Source organism: Pteronotus mesoamericanus, unplaced genomic scaffold (assembly GCF_021234165.1).
Source record: "Pteronotus mesoamericanus isolate MK-2021 breed Mesoamerican mustached bat unplaced genomic scaffold, CSHL_Meso_final contig_1, whole genome shotgun sequence".
Lineage (NCBI taxonomy): Eukaryota > Metazoa > Chordata > Mammalia > Chiroptera > Mormoopidae > Pteronotus > Pteronotus mesoamericanus.
The window spans coordinates 3,918,183-3,939,756 of NW_026554998.1; the positions used below are offsets into that span (position 1 = coordinate 3,918,183).

Genomic DNA, 21,574 nt, shown 5'->3' on the forward strand with positions numbered 1-21,574 from the left:
GAGGGGTCACCACGCCTGCTTCCGGAGGCCAGAGTGCCGGCAGTGCCACCACCTTTGCCCGGCCCTCAGCAGCTACCAAAGACACTCGCCACTGTGGGGCACACGGCGCAGAGCCTGGCGGGGTGTGGGGCCCCGCGACCGCCATCTGCGCCTTGGTGCCCGAGGCCCTTCCTCTTCCTGTGCCTGAGTCAGCGTCACGCGTGAAGCACTTTACCCGCTGGCTGCCCGAATCTGTGAACCCCTCACCCCGGGAGCTGGAACTGTTTACAAGTGGTCCACATTCCAAGATTTTCATCAGTCAGCTATCATGAACAAATGTTATTAAACGTATTTATAAAAGTTGGGAGAGTTGTGAGTTCTTGGTGGAAGTGAGCGGTGCCTCCTTCCTGGTCGGCAACCAGGAGAAAGGCCCTGCCCTCGGGCAGAGGGCAGCCTGTCTGCAGTGGGTGGGCGGGACCTTTGGCCTTGGACCCCTGGCTCTGCCCCCATGTCCCCTGGTATAAATACAGAACCACAGGGTGGCAAGGACATACCTGCCATGCACCCGTGACCCTCATAGGAGCCCGTGGCTCTGACCACATTCAGTGCCCTCCCTCCCCCCAGCAGCCACCTGGGCGCACAGGAGCTGTTCCCTCTCCCTGTAGGCCTGTGCCCAGCGGTGCAGGCTACAGCCCAGCACTTCTGGCGACTTCCTGAGGACAGGCCGGGGCTGGCTGTAGAGGCGCCTGGTGAGGAACGTTGAAAAAGCAAGACGTTTATTACATTTTCCTTCTCCAATCACATTCCAAACCCCAGGTGCGGCGCGGCCCAGGGCCCAGCACACAGCGTGGGCAGGGGTCTGCCCCTACACGTCGGCCACCTCGTGCAGCTTGTAGTCCAGGATGGTGTCCTGGCCCTGGAACTTGAAGTACCCGTGGAATTTCTTCTTCTGAAGCAGGAGGGGAAACCAGTAGCTGTCATCTGGCCACATGTCAGAGAAGGGGATGCAGTCCAGCGGGAACCACTGAGGCCGCATCTCTGTAGTGGGGGGAGAAATGCCTGTGAGCCCAGATCTGAACTGATCTTTGCTGGGGCACCCACCGCGGCGGGAGGGGCTTTGACGGAGCCTTCCTCACGGCGGCCGGAGCAGGAAGCGGGCGTGGTGCGCACTCCCCAGCCAGGGGCGGGGCGGGGCTGCGGGCTGCCCTCCACTCACCATCGCTCTCCGCGGGGGTCCCCTGGACGCAGTCCGCACGGAAGATGTGCACCTCCATCAGCTCGGGCTTGCCCTCGAATTCAAACACGATGCGGCCCGCCTTGTGCAGCGTGTCCGCGGTCACGCCGCACTCCTCCTGCAGCTCCCTGCGGGCGAAGCGGGCCACGTCTGAAGCGCGGGCCGGGCTGCCGAGCCAGGCACGGCGCTGCGGGGGTGGGGCGGCGGCGAGGAGCGAGCCCTCCGGACCGCTGCGTGCACGGCGCACACGGCGGGGGCTGGGCCGCAGGAGGGCTCCCCACCCAGCAGGGCTTTGCATGACCCAGACCTTCCAGAACTGGCTGGGCCCGAGGTCCTGGGGAGGGGTCAGGGCTGTGACGGCGCTGGCCTGGGTGCGCAGGACTCACCGGTCCGCACAGCCCGGGACCCCGTGGCAGCCCAGGCCCGGCTGGGCTCCGCTGCTTGGCTGCTCATGGGAGGAGGTTGGTAGAACTGGGAAACCCCCAGCCGCCCACAGCTCCTGCTCCCCGCACTGGCCCCACCAGCTGCAGGCTGCAAGACCCCGGGCCCGGAACTGGAGCCCTTGGGCAAGAGGGGTCATCCTTCCTCCCCCTGCGCTGAGAGCCCAAAGCCGTGCCGCAGGCTCCCGCTGTGGCAGCCGTTGTCCCAACCGGGGAGGCCCCCCCGCCCCGTTCTCAGAGCCCCTGCGCGGGGAGGGGGTAAGCGTCCGTCTCCACCAGCACAGCCCCGATGCCCCACCCATGGCGGTGCCGACGCAGACTTAAAAATGGTGCCCGTCACACGTGGGGCCTCCTCGCCCAGAAGGAGCCCGGCCGCCGCCGCGCTCCAGCCCTCGCCCTCGGGTGTTTCTCCTGTGGACAGCCCTGCAGAGCCGCTGCGGACACGGCCGCTGCGCCCTCGCGCACCGCGGAGCCCCCGGGCGCCTCGCCTGCGGCTCCAGGACAACACGCAGCCTCGGCTTGCTCGGTCGCCAGGTCGCCCTGCCTTCCCGGAGGTCCAGGCGGGGGCCTCTGGGGACCAAGGCCGCTGCCCCCCGGGGGCTCGAAGCCTGCGCCTCTCTGTTCAGAGACTCTCACTTCCCCGCTGCCCTATATTTGTTTGTTTCTATAAAAACGTTCTAACTCTGCCTGCCCATTTATAGCTGTATGTAGTTTTTTTTAGCTTTATCTTCACGGGCTTAAGACTGTGATACAGTTACTCTGTGTGCCGCAGCAGGGAGTCAGAGAAAACACTTTGTTCTTTTAAAACATGCACATTGGGTTGAAATGGCCTCATTTCGGTGGATCCACCGTGCCCTTCCCCGAGGGCTGGAACAACTTCCACCTGTGGCTGCTTGAGCTGGGCTGCACTCGCTGAGACGGTTAGTGAAAATTAGGCTTCACCTGAGAAGCCCGAACGTGGTTTCACGTGGGGCACAGAGGACTCCCCAGTTAAAGGAAGGAGAGCCCGCCGGCCCTGCCCGCCCCTCCGGCAGCAGGCCGGCAGGTCTGCGTGTGAAACACTTTGTGCCCTGGGTCAGAGTGTTGGCTGATTTTGGTGTCTTTCTCCCGAGCCCATGGCCGTGCATGAAGCATCTAACCCTCGGCGGCGGGCGCTGCAGGCGGGACGACGCCGTTCGCACTGTGCCCGGTCGTGCCCGGTCGTGCCCGCGACGCTGTGCCCCGAGGGCGGGTGGAGAACGCAGAGCCGAGCAGCTGCGGTGGGGACGGGGCGGCCCCGCCCCCGCAGCCTGGACCTGCCGCAGCCGCGCCTCTGCCGGCGCCGCCTGCCGGCTCTGAGCGTGGCGCTCTGCATCCCCACCACCTCGGGGGGCGCGAGGGACGCGGGCCAGAAAGGTGGGCACGCCCGCCCTCCGACAGTCCAAATGGCCTTTCCGAGGGGCTCTGGCCACCAAGAGAACACGTCCTCTTTGGAGTTCAGGTGCCCCCCCCACCCCGAATGTTGGATACATTCTGGAAGGGACTCCTACACGCCAGCCCAAGTGCACGGGTGAGGGAGGCTCTGGAGATGCCGCTGCTTTGGGACCCAGAAGGGCTGCTTGGCAGATAAAGCGGCGCCAGCCTCACTGCTGAGGCCGCCGGGGCCGGGGCGGCCAGCCTGCTCCGCACCTGTACCAGATGCACCATCGGGCCTGCCCCTCCCCCCCACAGGGCAGGGGCGTAACGGTCCTTCCTCCGAGGCGTCCTGACCCTTAGCCCCACCGCCACCCCACACTCGAGGCTGGTGCCCCAGGGCCCTCAGGGGAGGAGCGGCATCTTGGGAAGGACTCCTCAGCGCTGACCTGTGGCCCTGGAGCCGGCATGGTGGCACGGGGTCCCCGCAACTGACTGGTCCCAATCGGGGACAGTGTGGGGCCCTGGATGCCGACTTTCTGACCTCAGTCGCAGCGCGGCCTGGCCCTCTGGCTCACCGCCTCTGAGCGTGGAAGCCACTAAAGCCCGCGGCCACCGGGGATAGTGTTTCCAGGGGCAGCCCGCTGCCTGCAGGGCAGGGACGCCCCGTGGATGCCTGTCCAAAGGGGAGCATTGTCCACAGCGCCCCCTGCTGGAGGAGGCCCCACAGTGCAGAGCATCGTGGGCCTGAGAGCGTGCGTGAGACCATCACCACACCGCTGTGAGCCTGCAGGGTGTGTGCCCCGCGGCCGGGTCAGGACAGAGGAGAGGAGTGAGGGCACGGCCCCGGGGCTGCCAGTCGGGGCCACTGGTGGCCCAGTGACTGTGGAGGCCCAGTGCAGCGTCCGGTCAGCTGTGCCGAGCTGACTCATTTGTCCATCCAGCCCCGTAACGCAGGCACTGGACGAGCGGGAGAGGAACGGCGTCCTGGCTGCCCCATCCGTCGCGGGACCGTGTGCGACACAGGTGACACCGGTAGCGGGGACACGTGGTCCTACAGTGAGCCATGCTGTGGCAGCTGCACAGCCAATGTGGAGAGAAGCCCAACCCCAGGCGCCCGAAGCGCCAGCCGTACAGAAAACCAGACCTGTTTATAGCCTTAACGGTCAACAAATGCGCAAAGATAAGAGTTATCCTTGTCTTTCCCTCAGCCACCATGTGGGTAGGAATTGAGAGTGGAATAAGTGCTGCAAGAAAACACCCACCATCCCCGAATTCTGTCCCCCGTCAAACAGTCCTTCAAAAGGGAAGGAGAGGTGCAGACAGACAGGAAGGTCTGGTTCTCAGACAGAAATCCAGGGCTCCGTGGCCCGCCCGGTAAGAAACGCTGACAGGTCTTCAAAGGAGGGAAGCGACAGCTCAGGAACTTAGATCTACGTGAAGGGTGAGCATCGAAGGAGAATACGTTGAGGCAAGATATTTTATTTTTCTCATTCTAATTCATCTCACAGATAAAAAAAAGTGTGTTTGAAATGACAGCAGGGACGCATCCGCTCATGCATGTATCCCGTGTGTGTATTTCTGTGCCACTGTGACGTATGTGTGAGGCAAGTGGGGCCGGGGAGGGGTGGGGCCGCAGGTGCGAGGCAGCCCCGACACCTGCAGGGCGCGCGTCTTCCACAGGTGGGCCGGGATCGGGGGCCAGCGAATCAGACTCGGGCCGCCACTGGAACAGGTGGAAATGAAGAGCAGTGGAGATGCTGACCAAGGAGAGAAGCTGCTTCCTGGGAAACGCTCCCCTAAAGCCCCGGGAGGCAGAGGAGAGCAGAAGGCACAGCGGAGAAGGGAGCGCGGGCAGAGGTCGGCATGGGGGCCCGCTGTGTGTTGCCTACCAGGAACACGTTCCAGATAAAGATGAAAAGTGTAAAGACTAGACGGTATAAAGAGTGAGACATGCCAATTAAAAGTGAATGGGGGAGCAAGTCCCCTGCCCCGGATGCCAGGGCAGTGGGCGGAGCTGTGCTCAGAACTGCTTCCAAAGCAGGGAGAGCGATGGGGTGCAGAGGGGCTTCCCGAACGGGAGGGGGTCGGTTCTCCAGACGCCACCCCTCACGTGCACGTGCCTAATGACAACGTCAAACTACGAGTTGCAGAACTCACTGGACCGCAGCGACACACTGCCCACCGTCACGGTTGGAGATGCCACGCAGATCTGTGTACATTTCGCTATGTCCCTTACAGAACTACAAATAAAAGATGGGCAAGCCAGTTTAAAAAACGAGCGAAAGATGTGAGCAGACACGTGTCTCTCTCTCACACACACACACAGGTGTCCAAGGGGGTCTACCCACACTGAGCAGGCGCTAAGCTTTGTCAGTCACTTGGGCAAACAATGCAAACCTCAGTGAGGCATCAGCGCCCTCCTGCAGCGGCCGAACGGGCAGGGGTGTAGAACGGCCAGTGCCGCAGAGGACTCAGAAGCGGGACTCAGGGCTGGGGCGCTCTAGGGAGTCCGGCCTCCCAGGGCGGCGGACAGTCTCTGCCGCGCCGGACCAACTCTGATGCTCCTCCTGGGGAATGCACGCCAGGAAAGGGTGTGCACGGCCCCCGCGCCGGGCAGGCCTAGCAGAACTGTCCACAAGCCCAAGCTGGAACGCACCAGGTGCTCGCCACTGGAAGCAGCCGCTGCAGGGCGTTCGTAGCTGGAACTCAGCACAGCAGCGAGGCGGCGGACCATCGCTCTGCGTGGACGGAACGCTGGGAGGGGCCCAGACACAAAGGCATGTCCTACTTACAAGGTGTTTTCGGACAAGCCCAAGTCACCCACTGTGACAGAAGGCAGGGTGCATAGCTGCCTTTGGGGGCGTCTAGTGTCTAAACACCCCTGATGAGGAACTGCACTTTCCCATCCACACACTGTACTTCAACTCAAACTTGACTTAGGAAGTGTCTGAGTCCCAGCCTCACAGAGCGCTGCTTGGGATGGGGTGCATGGGGGGAGGACGGATGGGAAAGGACGGACTAAAGGACTGGAAATGAGGGTGCTGTGAAGGAAACGCACAGGATGAGATTTACCGGCGCGGGGGGGCGGGGCCGGCGCCTGCTTAGATGTGAGGGCTGATGGGGAGTTAGCCGGGTCAGCCAGGAGGTGCAGCGGGGAGGGTGGCAGCCTGGGGTGTCCTGGGGACAGAGGTGGGAGGACTGACCAGTCCTCGCTAGAAAGAGGAAGCCAGGACTTTTCACCCGAGCGGCGAACACAGCAGCTTCCCAAACGCGCCCTGAAAACCCGCCTTGAGCACTCAGCCCGCGGCACTGCCAAGCCCTTCACCTGCCCCATCCCAACTAAGCGCCGACGCGGTGGGCGCTGCTGTCAGTTCTACTTCGGAGGTGAAGAACTCAGGCTCAAGGGTTAGGCACCTGCTTCCGGGCCCAGGACTCAAAGGGGTGAAACCAGGGGTCCGGCTCTGCCGCTGGAACCCTTGCCCCGCGAGAGCTGGTCCCGCGAGAGCTGGTCCGTGGTCAGGCTCGTCCCTCCTCACCTCTTGGCCCCGTCCTCGACGGTCTCTCCTTCTTCAACTTTGCCGCCAAAGCCGTTCCACCGGCCGGCTCCGAAGCCCCGCTTCTTCATGCCCAGGAGGACTCGCTGGGGCTGCACCACTAGCACCAGGGTGTACAGCCGGGAGACGCCCATGGAGCCCTCGATTCTAGGAGGAAGGGAGGGGGAGCGACAGCGGCACTCGGGCGCGGAAGGGGGTGGCCGGAAGCCGGCGCCCCGCGGCGGGCCCGTGCTTCCCGCGCTCTCGGAGCCTGCACGCCGCTGCCGGGGGGCGTGGCCTCGGGCCGGAAGCCGGGCCGGCACTTCCGGCGGCGCGAGCTGGTCAGCGCCCATGGCGGGGTGAGCGGCGCCCGGACGCGGGGGGGCGGTGGCGCGCGCACGGTCGTGCGCTCCACGGCACTTACGGAGCGCCTGCTGCGTGCGCGCGGGAGGCGGGAGGGGCCGGGGTCCACGCAGGCGTCCCGGTCCGAAGGGACGTAGATCCGCCCCTAGCCCTAGCGCGGACTTGTCCGCCCGTCGGGGTGAGCGAGGGAGGCCTGCGACCTCGGAGCACACCGTCGGCAAGGCCCCGAGGAGCGAGGGGCGGGCAAGGAGCTGGGCAGGGCTTAGGAACAGGAGGGGGCAGGTGGGCGGCCCTGCAGGTGGAGGCGAAGCCCGCAGGCCCGAAGGTTGTGGAGTAGAGCTGAGAGGAGAGGCTGAAGGGGCTGAACCCGGGTGTGGGACGGGGCGGGGGGGGGCGGAGGAGGGCAGCTGCCCCGATCAGGGGATGGGATGGTGTGACTCCAGTCTCCATCCCTCCCCCGGCCCTTGGGATGGGTTCTGGAGCCCAGGACCACTTCAGTATGAATTTTGGGGGTCACAGCTTAGTCCATACACCTGCCTCCTGGCCTCCTGGCTTTGTCAAGCTGCCTCCCTTCGCGGGCCTCCGCGCAGGGCCCCTAGAAACGCGCGTCGCCCCGAGGGCCCCTCCCAGCGCAGGACTTCCGGGGCGTGACGCCAGCCCGCCTGCTCCCTTTTCCCGATCAGGTCCTGGAAGCTGGTGGGCGCGTCCCTTCGGCGGCACAGGTTCCACACTGTCGGGAGTCACTGCAAGGCTCGTACCGGCGCTGAGCACCTGTGGCTGACACGGCAGTTGAAGGACCCGTTTGTGAAGGCTGCGAAGGTGGAGAGTTATCGGTGTCGAAGCGCCTTCAAGCTTCTGGAGATGGATGCCAGGCACCGGATCCTGCGGCCCGGCCTCCGGGTGTTAGACTGCGGGGCGGCCCCTGGGGCGTGGAGCCAGGTGGCTGTGCAGAGGGTCAACGCCGCAGGCGCAGGTGGGGTCCCTGCAACGCGCAGGGCCGGTGGGAATCTGTAGAGGCCGTGAGCCAGAGGACTGGGGGCACAGAGCGGTTGAGCTCTTTTCTTCGCCTAGTGCCCATGACGGCACCCGCGGAGGATTCTAGGTCCTGGTCCCCTGGAGCCCGCCATGTCCTCGAGGTTCTGCTGGGGCTGCTCCGCTTTCACAGCCGGGGCTCCAGGTTCTCAACTCTGGCTCAGCCCCAGGGGCCCTCCTTTTTCACATTTTTAGGTTTTTTAAAAAAACTAGAGAGAAGGGAAGGAAGGGAGAAGGTAAGGAAGAGGAACGTCAATGTGGGAGAGAGAAATCCATCTGTTGCGTCTCACAGGCCCCCAGCTGGGGACCTGGCCCGCAACCCAGGCCTGTGCCCTGACTGGGAATGGAACCAGTGGCCTTTTGGTTCGCTGGCCGGCGCTCAGTCCCCTGAGCCACACCCGTCAGGACTTTTTTTTTTTTGAATTTTTATAAAGAATTTACCCGGATTAATAGGTAAACCAGCACCCATGCAACTTAAACAGTGACATCATCCTTTTGGGCAGGTACTGGTGGTTCTGCCCCCCGCTGGGGCATCATTCTCACGCTGCGGTGAGGGTCCTCGCCACCGGCATTTCCTGCCATAGAGCCTCAGGGTCCTGTATGCACTGGCGTTAATAAAGACCCTTGTGACGGTTCACAAAGTTCCCTCCAAAACACCTGAGAATGGGGCCCCTTTTCCTCATGAGAAGGTGGACGGTCAGAGGAGGGTGTGACTTTCAGAGAGTGCAGCGCGGGGCCTGCCTGAACCTTCAGCCGCCCCACCGTGTGGCTGGGGCACCGCAGGGGCTCGGGAACAGCAGGGCACGTTTTTAGCTCGAGTACATCTTGACCAGTGAGTGAATTGGGGTCCGAAAATTCGCTGGCATCGCCAGCTGACCCAGAGACCTGCCTCCAGTGGCTCCCCTCCCCCGAGGGCTCTCCAGGAGAAGCAGGTGGCTGGCCGGGCTCCCCTTGCCTTGTTCTCCCAGACGTCGCCCAGCTGCGCCCAAAGCCGTCTGCTGTTAGTGGATACTCCTCGAGGTTGTGACGTGGGGTGTTGAAGGAAGGGCACAGCGCGTACAGCCAGGCGTAAGGGACCCCACTGTCCAGGGTTGGAAAGGCAGAGCTTGGCCTTTAAGAAACAAAGTTCTCTGCAAAGTCCTCAGACGTCTAACCTTCACATAGAAGTAAAACGCATTTCCATTCTTCCTTCTGTGGAACAGCCTTTTTGCTGAACAGACTAAATTCACAAATCTGTGAATGCCCTAAATTTATCAGCCTTGACATGTGTCAGCAGAATGAACTCAGAGTAGGGAGGTTGCACAGGGAAGGGACCCCAAGGCCCATAAGAGGGGAGCTTTGCAGCCCGAGGGGAAGGGGAGGTAGGCTGGGGACAGCAGTGTGTGGGCAAAAGGTGGTGTTTTACGTAACATGAAACAATGTCTTTTTACTTCCCAACGGGTGGCACTCAGATACAGGCAAGAGATCGGTTTTGGACCTTATTTTGCACCTGTATTCTCCCCCACATCTTGGCTTGTTTCTAATGAGAGAATTTGGCTGAAGCCGAGGAAGGCGCTTGCGGATTTAACTCAGAGGCCCTTCGGTGTGTATCATTTTCTATTGATCAGAGGAGCATTCAGAGAGAGGGGCCCTCACGGAGAGCAGCCTCGGGGTGGGGTGAAATGACAGTCTGCGGCGTGGCGCCAGGTCTGCCTTGTCTCCGGGACAGTCACTTAGCCTCTGTGGGCTGCAGTTTCCCCAGACGAACAGCCACCACTGCCTCAGGTGTTCCTGTAGGATGTATACAAAGTGGTGTTGGGGGGACGACGACTCTATTTTGTTACTTTGTTGCACATTTACAGGAAGAATCAGGGTGTAAATAAGTAACTCTCACTGTTTATCTTCCTTAGATCCCGGCAGTCCTGCTGGCTTTGTGCTGGGGGTAGATCTTCTCCACATATCAGCCCTGGAGGGAGCAACTTTTCTGTGCCCTGCTGATGTGACTGACCCAAAAACCTTCCAGAGGATCCAAGAACTGCTTCCTGGTGGGAGAGCAGATGTAATTCTGAGTGACATGGCACCCAACGCCACAGGGATCCGGGGCCTGGACCACGACAGGCTCATTGGCTTGTGCTTGTCCCTTCTGGACATGGCTGCAGACATCCTGCACCCTGGGGGGGCCTTCCTGTGTAAGACCTGGGCTGGAAGTCAAAGCCATCGGCTGCAGAAGAGACTGACAGAGGAGTTCCAGCGCACGAGGACCCTGAAGCCTGAAGCCAGCAGGAAGGACTCCGCGGAGGTGTACCTCCTGGCCACGCAGTATCGCGGGGTACAGGGCGCCCGCAAGGGCTGAGCTCCCTGCGGCCCTCGCTGGTCCTTTTCATTGCAAGTGCTCACAGGACAAGTGGGGGACTTTTTTTTGTTTTTTTTTTTAATTAAAAAGAGGACAAAACTATTCAGTGATTGTGATGAAAAACGGCCCATCACATGATTTGTGAAGAGGGAGTTTCGGGAGAGAGAGAGACAAGATGAAAAGATGGGAGGAAAAGACAAAAATGTACTGAGGCGGAGCTGGCAAGGCTGGCTGGCCTCCCTGCCTGCGCTCATCTCGCAGACGTAGCCAGTTACAGAGCAGCGGGTGCCTCCGTTGCTCCAGGGGCCACGCGGGTTTCTGGTTGTAATTTTGGCCATGCCCTGCAATGTAGAAAAATTCGAGATTACAGGCTGGGAATTAATTCCCATCCGTCTGGCGAATGATTGGGAAAGACACCCGTTCCTCCAGCAGAGAGAATGCCCGGTGCAGTTAGGGAGGAGGTTTGGTAGAGTTTATGCCCAGGGTGGGTGTGCCAGGGTTTTGCCGGAAGTCCTCGCAGCCGGGACGCCCGGGCTGCCTAGACCATAAAGGAAGTTGCCACGGGGCGCAGCGACGCGGTGTCCGTCTCTTTCCTTTCGCTCCTCCGGCGCCCCCTGCCGCTTGTGACCCAGCGTGGGCTGTGTTATCTGAAAGCACTGCCGTGCTTGGGAGTTTGTTTTTGTGAAAAGCGTACTGGTTTCTTCCAAGCCGTTTGCCCCCAGAAGTGTACCCACGGCAGCGGTGACCGAATCCCGAGGACCCGGGAGTCTCCCTCGGGGCCCTAGCGCTTAGCCCGCACCCGAAGTTCCCTGCGGGACGGGGTTTGGCGTTGCATCGCATTTTCCGGTGGGAGTCGCTGGCGAAGTCCGGAGACCCCGCCGTCCCGCCGCCGCGACAGGCTGCCTTCCGGGCCCGCGCAGACCACGGCGCTGTCCTTGGGGGCGGGGGCGCACTGCCCTCCGCCGCACGCGGCGGCCGTGGGGGACGGAGGGCACTTGCGGCGGCGGCAGCGGCAGGGTTTGGGCAACGGCCGAGCGTGCAGACGTGAGGCGGCGCCAGTCCACTCAGTACGCGCGGGGCGGTCGCCCCGCGGAGGTCCATTCGGCGCGGGCCGCCCGTGCGTTCCGTGCCCGGTCTCACGGGTGCTGGGGCGTGCAGACCAGGGAGCCCGCGGATCCGGGGACCCGCGCGGATCTGCGCTGAATCGCCAGCCCCTCCTGGGTCTCGCGAGAACTCAGACGCTCGTCTCGCGATACGAGCGCAGAGAGGAGGGAGATCTGAGCGGCTACGGCGGCGGCGGCGGGCTGACTGACTGGGCCGGTGAGCGGAGGGCCGGGAAGCTGATCAGGGGCCGTGGGGGAGAGCCGGGCCGAGCCGAGCCCGGGGACTGGCGGACTGGCGGGCTGGGACGCGACGGGGGAGGGCGGGCGGGCGGCCCGGGGTCCGGGGCCGGGCTGCCGCTGAGGCCGGTCTGGGCACCGCCCCCTCCGTCCCCTCCGGCCCCGGACCCGGAGGCCCCTCGGCGCCCGCTCACCTCCGCTCCCGCTCCGCCTCCCGAGTCCCCGCGCCCCCTCTACCGTCCCCACTCACGCCCCTTCCCCGGCTCCTTGCCGTCCTTCTGCGCCCGGGCCGGCCCGAGCCCCAGCGCTCGCCGCTCCCCGCGGGCCCTCAGGGCGTCCTCCGCGAGAGGGAGCCGCCGCACGCGGCCGGAGTCCTCGAGGCCGGCGGACCCCGGAGGAGGCTCTGCCCGGCCCGGTCCTCGGGAGGCGGCGGCGGCGCTGTCGGTAGGAAGAGGCGTCCGGGCCGCGCCACCTGCGCTTCCCCGGGGGAGGCGTAGGGGTCGCTGCGGCTCCGCGCCGCGGCCGGGCGGGCGGCGACCCGCGGGTAGCCAGACGCCGGGGCCGGGCGTTTCGCACCTGGTGCGAGCGCGGAGAAGGCCGCGGGGCACGGTGGGACGGCGGTGCGCGGGCGCCCGCACGGGGGCTCGGGGAGGCTTGGCCGCCGGAGGCAGCGGACGGAGCCGGAGCTGCCGCCGGCGCACGCCGAGCGGGGCGGCGTCGTTCCGGCCGTGGGTCGGGGGCGCCCTGGTGTGTCGCCCGCGCCCCTTCTCGCGGGGACCGCGTCTTCGGAGACGGCAGGCTGGCTGCGCTGCCCGTCCTGGGGCGGCAGGTGTGGCCCGGGTCTGGCCTGGCGGACGGCGGGATTAGCGCTGCCGCCTCCGGCCGGGCCTGCGCCTGCGAGCCTCGCGCACCCGGTGTCGGTCCTGCTCTCCGTTCCCCTCCGTGGTCCACCGAGAGCGATGGGCGGGGAGGGAGTGACGGCCCGTGGTCGACGGGGCTCCGCGCGCGCGCGCATTGCTACGGTGCTCGTGAGGTGGGGACCTCAGAATGAAAGTAGAGGTCCTCACTTTCTCGGTTTTTTAATTTTGGGGGAGGTGTTTTCAACCTGATACTTGGGGGAAATCTGCTAGAGCCAACTTTTCCTAAGGCGAAAACGGCCCCCACCTGTGGGTCCTTGGCTGGTAACTAACTGCCTGGGGCGCTCTGCCGCTCAGCCCCACAGGGCCGCAGCTGGAGGGCCAGGCAGACCCGGGGTCCAGGCCTGCGCCATCACTTTAAAAATAACAGGTTTTACTTATTTTTAGAGAGAGGGGAAGGGAAGAAGAGAGGGAGATGAACGCCCATCAGCTGGATCCCACTTGCCCCAAACTGGGGACCAGGCCTGCAAACCAAGCACCTTCCCTGACCGGGGATCAAATAGGTGACCCTTGGTTCACAGGCAACACCCAACCCGCTGAGCCACACTGGTCAGGGCGCTGTCACCTCTTGCGATGTCTCATGTCAAAGGACACAAGGAGAGTCTTCAGGCTGCTGGGTAACAGTTGTACCACCTGCCCCCTGAAGACCTCGCACGGACCCTGTGACCTTCACAACCACTCTGTGAAGTGTTTCGTGATCTCAGTTTACAGATGAGGAAACTGAGGCTCAAGGAGTCTATGCCCGTAAACGTCAAACAGCTTTCTTTTTGGTACTTACTTGGTTGAAAATAACAGAACTCACTGATGTCGTAGTTTAAGAATGAGCATCGCTGTGGTCAGTGCCATCCTTGCGGCCCGTGTCCCCAGCGGCTGGGCTTTCGGCACGGGCACCTGGGGGACGCATGCCACTGACTGCGGAACCCCTGCCGCTCCGACGGTCAGCGGCGCGGTGGCCTGCTGGCTGTTTCTGCCTCCATCTCTTCTCCGGCAAATCAGCCGTCTGGGCCCCCAGCCGACCCCGAAGAACGTGGCTGTGGGCCCTGGAGTGTTTCGAGGGCCCCGAGGGTGGCAGGGCTCCGCGGGGCGGCCGGCAGAGCGGCGACGGCGTGGGAAGGCTGCAGTGACCCTGTCTGGTCTTCCTCTAGGAGGCGCGGCCATGGAAGACCTGGGGGAGAACACCACCGTCCTGTCCTCCCTGCGGTCCCTGAACAGCTTCCTTTCCCAGCGAGTGGAGGGCGGGGCATGGCCGGCGGCGTCGGCCTCTGCCCCAGGCGCTCTGCAGCTGCAGTACCAGCAGAGCATGCAGGTGAGCCTCGGCCGGGGGAGGGGTGTCTGAGCGGGGGTGTCCCTCCGGAGCTGGGGCCTGCACGGGGTCCGCGCGGTGCAGCCGAGCGCCCTGGGCTGGGGACGGGGTCTCTCGCGTGGAGACACCTGCCCTTGGATGGGCCGGCTCAGTCTCCACACCCAGCCGGTCCTCAGATCTAGGTGTTTCCTTCCAGGGCTGCGGAGGCACCCCGGGAACTTACCTCTTGGTTAGACCCCTTGGCCTGTGGGGTGGCTGGGTGGGCTGCAGGTCGTTCGGCTCAGAGCCGTGGGCCCGGTGGCTGATGTCTGGACGAGGCAGTCAGTGTTTCCTCAGCCCCGAGGCCGGCGGGCTGTATTCCAGGCCTCTTGATGGGGTCTTCACGGTCTGGGGAAGGCGGCTGGGAGCCCCGGCCTGGCCCTGGGCTGTCCTGGCTTCCAAGCGGATTTGTCAGCACCGCAGAGTGGTTCTGGTGCTCCTCCTGGGCTCCCGTCAGTGAGCCCACAACACCGGCGATAGGACCGCAGGGCTGGTTCACTCTGGCTGAGGAAACCCCAGGCTGCCTGGGGGCGTGGCCCCTGGCTGTCCAGCCAGCTCTGGCCGCCTTCACCGTGGAACCGTGGGGAGGCCGTGCGGTGCACGCAGGCTCTGGGCCCGCCTGGCGGGAGAGCCAGGCGGGGAGTAGAGGGGCGGGTGTGTCGTGGGAGCCCGTTGTCAGGTCCTGGCCTCCGTCTGCCCTGGGGTGACTGTCATGGTTTTACTCTGATCGTAGAGTTATCTTGCTTTGTTCCAAGTTGTTGGCAGTGCCCACTGTAGACGCAGCCGTGAGGTGGGCAGGGGTCACTGGGCCCGCCTAGGGCGGGGCCGTGTGTCTGCAGGCTCGCCTGGGCCCCTGCTGCTCTGTGCTGACCGCTGGGCCCGCGCGTGCGGCCGGAGCCCTTGGGCGGCTCCCTCTGCCCCGAGCCCGGCGAGGCGGTGCGCGCGCTCCCGGCGCGGCTGAGCTGCTGCGTGACTGCCGGTGGGTGCAGTCGCCCATGGCCTTTTTTTGGCAAAGCTGGTTCTTTATCTTAAAGTAAGGGTTTTTATTTTTGTTTTTGGTGTTAAACACATTTTTATGAAATAACGGTGGTAATAGATTGCACTTATTTTTTGTCATCCTCACCCACTGGTTGAAAGAAGTTAGAATTTCACCGATGCGCATGCCTGGGCACTTTTGGTCTGTCAGGGCTGAAGGTTCTGGAATTTTGGCGGTCCCCCATTGTCTCTCAGCCGGTGCTGAAGGCTCAGGGATGGAGTGGCAGAGCCAGAGTGAGCTGGTGCGGGTTGCGCAGCTGGAGCACCTGCCGCGGGCCCTGCCTCTCGCAGGCCAGCCGGGTCCGTGGCACGTGCCCCCTCCTGCGCCTCCCCCAGCGGCAGGCCCGGGGTCCTGGAGGCGGAGAGCAGTGCTGCTTCCCCTCCGGTCCCTTCCTTCCTCCTTTTATTAAGGTTCCTGTTTGCCTTTGAAGGTGCTTGTGGTTTGTTCTACTACATTCGTTTGTGTAAATATAAAAATCGTGTTTCAGTTATTTCCCTTCAAACGCAGTCAGTGTTCCGGGAAGATGCGGCCATGGATCCTGTGTCTCTGGGGCTCCTGGCCGCTGCGGGGCGGCACGCTGGAGCCGAGGTGCTGCGTCCTCTGGAGACGCTGGCCCTGCCTGCAGACCCAGAGTGAGACCAGGAAGGCCAGGTGTTGGGTGGAGGGCAGAGTCAGGAGCCTCCTTGTGTCAGCAGGTGGGGAGTGCAGTGGGGGAAATATCAGAGGGGTAACGGAGGCTTGGGCCTCCAAGGAATGTGGAGTGGGTGTGTGGAGAAAATGCCTTTTCTCTGCCCGTATTTCTCACCCTTGGTACTGTTGACGGTTCGGGATGGATAATTCTTTGATTTGCAGAACTTCCCTGTGCACCGAAGGGTGTTCAGCAACACCCCTGGCCTCTGCCCACTAGGCACCTGTAGCGAACATACTGCCGCCCTCTCTTGTGATGGCCTGTGGTGTCTCCGGACGTTGCCAGGTGTCCCTGGCTGAAGTGAGAGTCACTTGCTCTGGCCCAGCGCCTCTCAAACTTTATTGTGCACCCGAATCCCTTGAGACTGTGTCCCTGGGGTGTGTCCCGAGACTCTGCTCGTCCGTTAAGTGCCCAGGAGGGCTGTGCACTGGACCGCAGGCCGTTCCTGGAGCGGTCAGGCGCTGGCCCACCTGAAGAAGAGGCCCTCGTAGTCTGTGGTTCTTTGAAACCGTTTGGTGTGTCTTCCGAGGCCCTTCAAGGCTTGAGCTCACCTTTATTTGCCTGCTGTCTGTGGGAGTCAGACTTCTAAGCTGGATCCTGGTGGGCCACACTCTCTCCCACTTAAACACTAACGAGGGGTTGTGGCAGTGAGACACTGCGCACGTAATTGCGATCTTAAATCAGTGAATCTTAAGACAGGGAGAGGACTTAGGTGAGCCTTTCAGATGTCGGTCGAGAGAGGAGACCGAGGGGTCGGAGATGCAGAGCAGGAGAGGGGTCCACGCGGGAGAGATGCTCCCTGGTTGGCCTTGGAGCTGGGGAGGCCGTGTGGCGGGGCGTGTGTGGCCTTCAGGAGCGGCAGCAGCCCACGGCTGGCAGCCAGCGAGGAAGCGGGGCCTCCCGCTGCAGCTGCGTGAGGGTGGGAAAGGGTCCTGAGGTCCCGGCGAGAACACAGCCCCGTGGACCGCGTTGTGTTTAGCTGGGAGCCTCTGTTCAGAGGGCCCAGCCAGGTGCGCCTGGCTTTCTGACCTGCAGGACTGACGGCTCGTGTCCCTGGGGGTTCCTGCCGCTGGATGTGGCGACGTGGACGACAGCAGCGGGGAACCCTTTTTCAAAGCAGACACTCTTTTTAAAAGGAGCCCACACTCTGTCATCTTAAAGCCTACCTTCCTCTTGTCCTTTGCCACCTTCCCAGTGCTTGCTGTGTCCCCACTGCCATTGCCCAGCTTCTTCCTTCTTCCTTCTTAAGGCTGAGATGGGCCTGGTTGGGGGCAGGTGTCCCGGGAGTGAGTGTCGCATGAGCCGCCCGCCTGGCTGGCGAGGCTCCTGAAGCTCCTTTTCCTCTGGGTGCGACCCGGTCAGCTGGAAGAGCGCGCAGAGCAGATCCGGTCGGCGTCGCACATCCTCCAGGTGGAGCGGGAGAAGATGCAGATGCAGCTGAGCCACAAGCGGGCCCGCGTGGAGCTGGAGCGAGCGGCCAGCACCAGCGCCCGGAGCTACGAGGTGGGTTCGGGCCGGCTGGCTCCTGGGGGCCCCGGGAAGCCGGAGCCGTGCTGGCTGGGAGCGGGTGCTCTGCCCCTGCCTGCCGGTCGGGGCCCGCCTTCCGGGGCCCCAGGCAGCAGCTGGGCTCTGCCTCCGTGAGGTGGTAGCCCAGGCGCTGGCAGGCAGCGCGCCTTCTGGAGGGACTGGCTGCTGCTCTGGCAGAAGTACCAGGTGGCATGAGGCGACAGGCCTAGAAAGTCAGCGGGTCGCACGGGGTCCTGGGTCCGGGCTGGCCATGCTCAGATGGTTCCAGGGCCTCTGAGCAAGCGCCCGCTCTTGGGGCTGCTCTGTGTCGCCCTGGCCCCGCAGTGGTCTGGGGAGTGCAGCCCGTCCAGCCCGGAGGCCCTGGGCCTGCATCGTGCTGCCCTGGCTTTGACGTATAGCACTAAGCGGGGCTCCCCGTGGTCGGGGGGGGCCGTGGAAACGCTCTGAGGTGCAGCGGAGCGCCTGGCCCTGTGCTTCCCCGAGGGGGTGTCTGGCCCCGTTACCGCCTTACGGCGCGCGTCCGCGCTGGGTCGTCGGAGCTGTGCTGCCAGCTGGGTGCGCCTGCGCCCGGCACGCAGGCTCCTGGCCGCGGCGTGTCATGCGGGCTCAGCGGCCGGAGACGTGGCCCAGGGCGCTGCCAAAGTGCCGGTCACTGTGCGGCGGGGCTCCGTGCCCTGGGGGGGCCGCCGTGGGGGGCCGTCGGGGAGCAGCGGGGAGAGGCCCATGGGGGCGCCCCTGTGAGGACGAGGGAGGTGGCCCGGGGCCCTCACACAGCGGGGACCCCCGGTCTGGTGGGACGTGGGGCTGTGGGCGTTTCTCTGGGTCACGTGTCCTGTGAGTCCTGGCAGCCCTGGGTCTCCAGTGTCCAGTACAGGCTGTGGCACCTAAAAGGTGCTCAGAAGACAGGCGAACAAGTGAGGGTGGCTGCAAGGCCGCTACCTGTCTTTCCTGGGGACCCCCATGGGGGAGGGCTGACAGAGCTTGCCCTGCCCGCCAGGGACCAGGCTGCAGGCGGCCCTGGGCCACGGAGCCAGCAGTGTCTCAGGGCTGCAGTTCGGCTGCGGGTGGGGAGGGCCAGCAGGGGGGAGCCTCAGCCCTCCCGCTTGGACACGCCGGTCAGACGGTGCGATGCTGGTGTTGAGGACCTGCCCGGGCCGCCCCGCGTGTGCTCGGGCCCGGCTGGCAGCCCCTATGGAGGTGCCGCGTCCCGCCCGGTGAGGCGTGGAGCGGACCCTGTGCAGCCAGAGCGCCCTCGCGCCTGCCTCGGGCGGGTGCCTTTGCTGCAGGGTGTCTTCGGGGCCTGGAGGGAGGCCCTGGGGTCGCTCCCGCTCTCAGCAAGGAGCCCTGGGAGTGCAGGGTGCTCTTTGGGGAGCGTCTGTGGCTCAGCCTGCCTAGCGGTCACTGTGGTAGCCGTCATGCCGCAGGCCCCCACTGGCTCAGCTCTCTGCGGGAGGTCAGAGGTTGGCAGTGCCGCCTCCCTGGACCGGGATTGTCCGCCTTGGCCCTCCGGACTCTGGCTCCCACTTCCAGGTCCCTTTGCTCCTCGGGCTGGAAGTGACCACCGCAGTGGCCACATCAGTCTTTGCGACCCCGGGGTCACCCGAGTGAGCAGCCTTAGTTCTGGGCCCTCCTCACCCGCACAGGCCAGGCTGCCCAGGGGTCCAAGAACCGGCCGGCCCTTCAGGTTCATGGGAGACAGGGTGCCCTCTTGGCAGGAGGGGCCCTGGGTCCGCGGTCCTGTCTGCAGGCCCCCCGTCCTCACCCGGTTGGGGCGTGCGGTCAGACGGAAGCCGCTGGTGTTGCCAGAGCTGGGAGGCTTCTTTCTGAGGCCGGGTCTGAGCTTGGGGTTTTCGCGCTGCATCTCCCCGCAGATGGCCGCATCGGCCGGTGACACTAGGTCATGCGTCCTGGTGGCCCGGAGGGTCCCTGGGCGAGAGCCTGTGCCGCTGGCCTGCATCCTGGCCCCGTGGCGGGCGGGCCGGCCGGCGGGCTCCCTGGGCTCCGGCCCGAGGGTGCTCACCGGGCCCTCCTCTCTTGGCAGCGCGAGGTGGACCGGAACCAGGAGCTCCTGGCGCGGATCCGGCAGCTGCAGGAGCGGGAGGTGGAGGCAGAGGAGAAGATGAAGGAGCAGCTGGAGCGCAACAGGCTGTGTGAGCAGAGCCTGGAGGCCGCCGGCCAGAGGCTGCGGGAGAAGGAGGCCGGCCTGGCTGCGGCCGGCGAGGTGCGTCCCGTCCCGTGTGTCCCTCCGCGCCTCTCTTCCGTGGCCTTGTCATCGTAGCACAGACGTTAGGTTTCCGTTCCACGCTTTTCAGTGAGCTTGTCGAACACTTGTTTAGTCTTTGTAATGATGGCTTTTAGTGGTTGGTGCAATCACTTTTGCCATTTTGAAATGCTTCAGTTTTTTACACACACGCCCTGATACACCGATGTAGATGTAGCAGATAACTTTGTGTGTGCAGCTTTTTTGCTTTTCTTGAATTTATTCAGGGTCACTCCTCAGAGTGGGGTTCGAAGGGCCCCAGTTGCCGCTGTCTCGGGGGCTCTTGCTCCTGGCCGCTGAGCTGTGCCGACGGCCACTGTTGGGCACTCTGGTTCCGCTGTGGCCTTGCCTGTCACGGGTGGCGGTCTTTTCTGGGACTGCTTGTGTTTTGTTTTTCCTCAGGAGATGTAGATCGTGGTCTATGGGTTTGCATTTCTTGGATTGTTAATGGGGCTCCGTTGGCACCTGAGAGCACTTGGAAACCAGGGCATAGACGCACTGCGGTGTCCCCACCGGCTCCATTGTTGGCCCCTTTGCCGTGTGCTCGAGAGCGCAGGTGCTGCAAGGGGGAAGGCGAGGCTGCTGGCCCTTGGTGTTCCGTCTGCGCAGCGGCTTCGGGAGCAGGCCTGGGCAACACCGGGGAGCAAGTTAAGGATGTTCCTGTGGCTGCCTTACGATGGGGACGTTAGCTGGAGAGGGGCCCCTCCCGGGCTTGGCGTGCTGGCCTGCACCCCACCCCGGGCTGCTGTCCTGGAGGCAGGGGTGAGGTCCCCGGTTCAGTGAAGGGCAAGATGGGGAGACCCTTAGCACAGAGGTTGCAAAGCGGATGCTGAGCAGGGCCCGGCCTGGGAAACGGTGTAGCCAGGATGCACGTCCACAAAGGTAGCGTCTCTTCTCGCCTCCTCGAAGAAACCTCCCCTTGTCACTCAGTCTGAAGCCATATCCCACCCCGAGCTGCGCGCCCCCGCCCCTCCCTGCCGCCGCGTGCTGGCTCCTGTGCGCGCGGCGCGCGGCCCCTCGTGGGGCAGCCTGGCTTCCCCACAGCGCTTGTCTGACTGGCGTCCTACACAGTGCTTGGTGCCGTGTGTTTGCTGGGCCCAGGAAGGCTTCTCGAGGGATGTGTTCACTGCAAGTGTATTTTTAGTATCTCCATTCTGTTTGGTTCCCAGATTGGTGATCTCGGTTGTAATAAAGCAAACCGTGCCGATCCGTGGAGTGGGGGATGCGGGCCTGCGCCGGCCCTGACAGCCTCCCGGGAGGACGGGGGGCGGGGGCGGGTGGGCAGCGGTGTGGATCCATCAAACGGGACCTGGGTTCGACTGGCGACGGGGTGTGGTGTGCTCCTTGTCTGCGGAGGCGCCCTGGGGCTGCTGGCGTTGCGCGCTGCGCCGAGATGTTGCCGGTCCGTTTTCTTGCTCTGGCTTACAGTCCCTCCTGTCGATGCCTGGCTCCCGGGGCTGACCTGGCGGCTTCCCCACGGGTTAGTTTACAGGACGCTTCTGAGCGGGCTGGCTCTGTGCCCAGGACAGCCGCAAGGGCAGTGCCACGGCCAGAAGGCCGCTTGGCGGGTACAGTGTGCTCAGTGGCCTCGCCGCCCTGGGCCGGGCTGTGCTCCGGGACAGCTCCCCAGGCTTCAGTTGGCCTTTCGGGTCATTTTCCGCCCAGGAGCACTTCTCTCTACCGCATTCTGGCAGCTTCTCTCCACTCTGTGTGACTTCTGTGGCATTGCCCGAGGACGGCCCCAGTCCCCCACATCTGGCTTCTTGGGAGCACCTGGCCGTGGCTTGCAGGTGGCGTCTGTAGCACCTAGCCGGAGTGGTGCCATGGTGTCGGGCCAGGGAAGGAGTGCTAGGCTGAGGGGCGAGAGCACCGTGTGGAGGGGGCTGTGCAGAGCTCGCCGGGCACTCGTCAGGGTCTGAGGTGACTGGCTGTGGGGCGTGTGGCCCTTCACGGGCAGGGCTGTCATGGGACGTGAGGCCGGGCCCGGCTTGGTCGGCAGCGGTCCGTGCTTCCGAGACCGTTGCCACCATGGCCCAGCCTCTCCTGTTGGCTCATGAGAGGCGCGGCGTGGGCGTGGGCTGGTGCTCTGCGGCTGGCTTGGGGGTTGCGTCGGGTCATGACCTCTGCAGAAGCGGACGGCTCTGTCCCTGCCTTCA

The 21,574-nt window shown here is 64.1% G+C and overlaps 3 protein-coding genes across 4 annotated transcripts in view; 2 read left to right on the forward strand and 1 right to left on the reverse strand.

The window, feature by feature from the left end:
• Window positions 1-743: 743 nt before the first annotated feature.
• On the reverse strand, window positions 744-6,879 carry NUDT1 (nudix hydrolase 1). The gene is made up of 3 exons (XM_054573044.1): window positions 6,585-6,879; window positions 1,196-1,341; window positions 744-1,017 (listed from the first exon to the last, which is right to left on the reverse strand). Exons 1-3 carry the CDS (start codon window positions 6,734-6,736, stop codon window positions 845-847), a joined length of 471 nt encoding a protein of 156 aa, XP_054429019.1. The 5' UTR covers window positions 6,737-6,879; the 3' UTR covers window positions 744-844.
• A 29-nt stretch (window positions 6,880-6,908) lies between these two features.
• On the forward strand, window positions 6,909-10,868 carry MRM2 (mitochondrial rRNA methyltransferase 2). The gene is made up of 3 exons (XM_054573175.1): window positions 6,909-6,940; window positions 7,628-7,917; window positions 9,866-10,868. Exons 1-3 carry the CDS (start codon window positions 6,933-6,935, stop codon window positions 10,306-10,308), a joined length of 741 nt encoding a protein of 246 aa, XP_054429150.1. The 5' UTR covers window positions 6,909-6,932; the 3' UTR covers window positions 10,309-10,868.
• Window positions 10,869-11,612: 744 nt separating this feature from the next.
• The window catches only part of MAD1L1 (mitotic arrest deficient 1 like 1), a 186,015-nt gene continuing 176,053 nt past the window's right edge, over window positions 11,613-21,574 (forward strand). For both annotated transcript variants that reach the window (XM_054565423.1, XM_054565497.1), the window contains exons 1-4: window positions 11,613-11,628; window positions 13,711-13,871; window positions 16,994-17,134; window positions 19,200-19,379. In XM_054565423.1, coding sequence (XP_054421398.1) covers window positions 13,722-13,871; window positions 16,994-17,134; window positions 19,200-19,379 — 471 coding nt within the window. In that variant the 5' untranslated portion in view covers window positions 11,613-11,628; window positions 13,711-13,721. The remainder of the gene's footprint in view (window positions 11,629-13,710; window positions 13,872-16,993; window positions 17,135-19,199; window positions 19,380-21,574) is intronic.

Excerpts from the sequence above, each read along its gene's own strand:
- MRM2 (XM_054573175.1), top strand. Across the intron at positions 7,918-9,865 it reads GGTCAACGCCGCAGGCGCAG|ATCCCGGCAGTCCTGCTGGC; the intron begins GTGGGGTCCCTG and ends TATCTTCCTTAG.
- NUDT1 (XM_054573044.1), bottom strand. The coding sequence starts at position 6,736 with ATGGGCGTCTCCCGGCTGTACACCCTGGTGCTAGTGGTGCAGCCCCAG. Across the intron at positions 1,342-6,584 it reads GTCGAGGACGGGGCCAAGAG|GGAGCTGCAGGAGGAGTGCG; the intron begins GTGAGGAGGGAC and ends CTTCGCCCGCAG. Across the intron at positions 1,018-1,195 it reads GACCCCCGCGGAGAGCGATG|AGATGCGGCCTCAGTGGTTC; the intron begins GTGAGTGGAGGG and ends CCCCCACTACAG.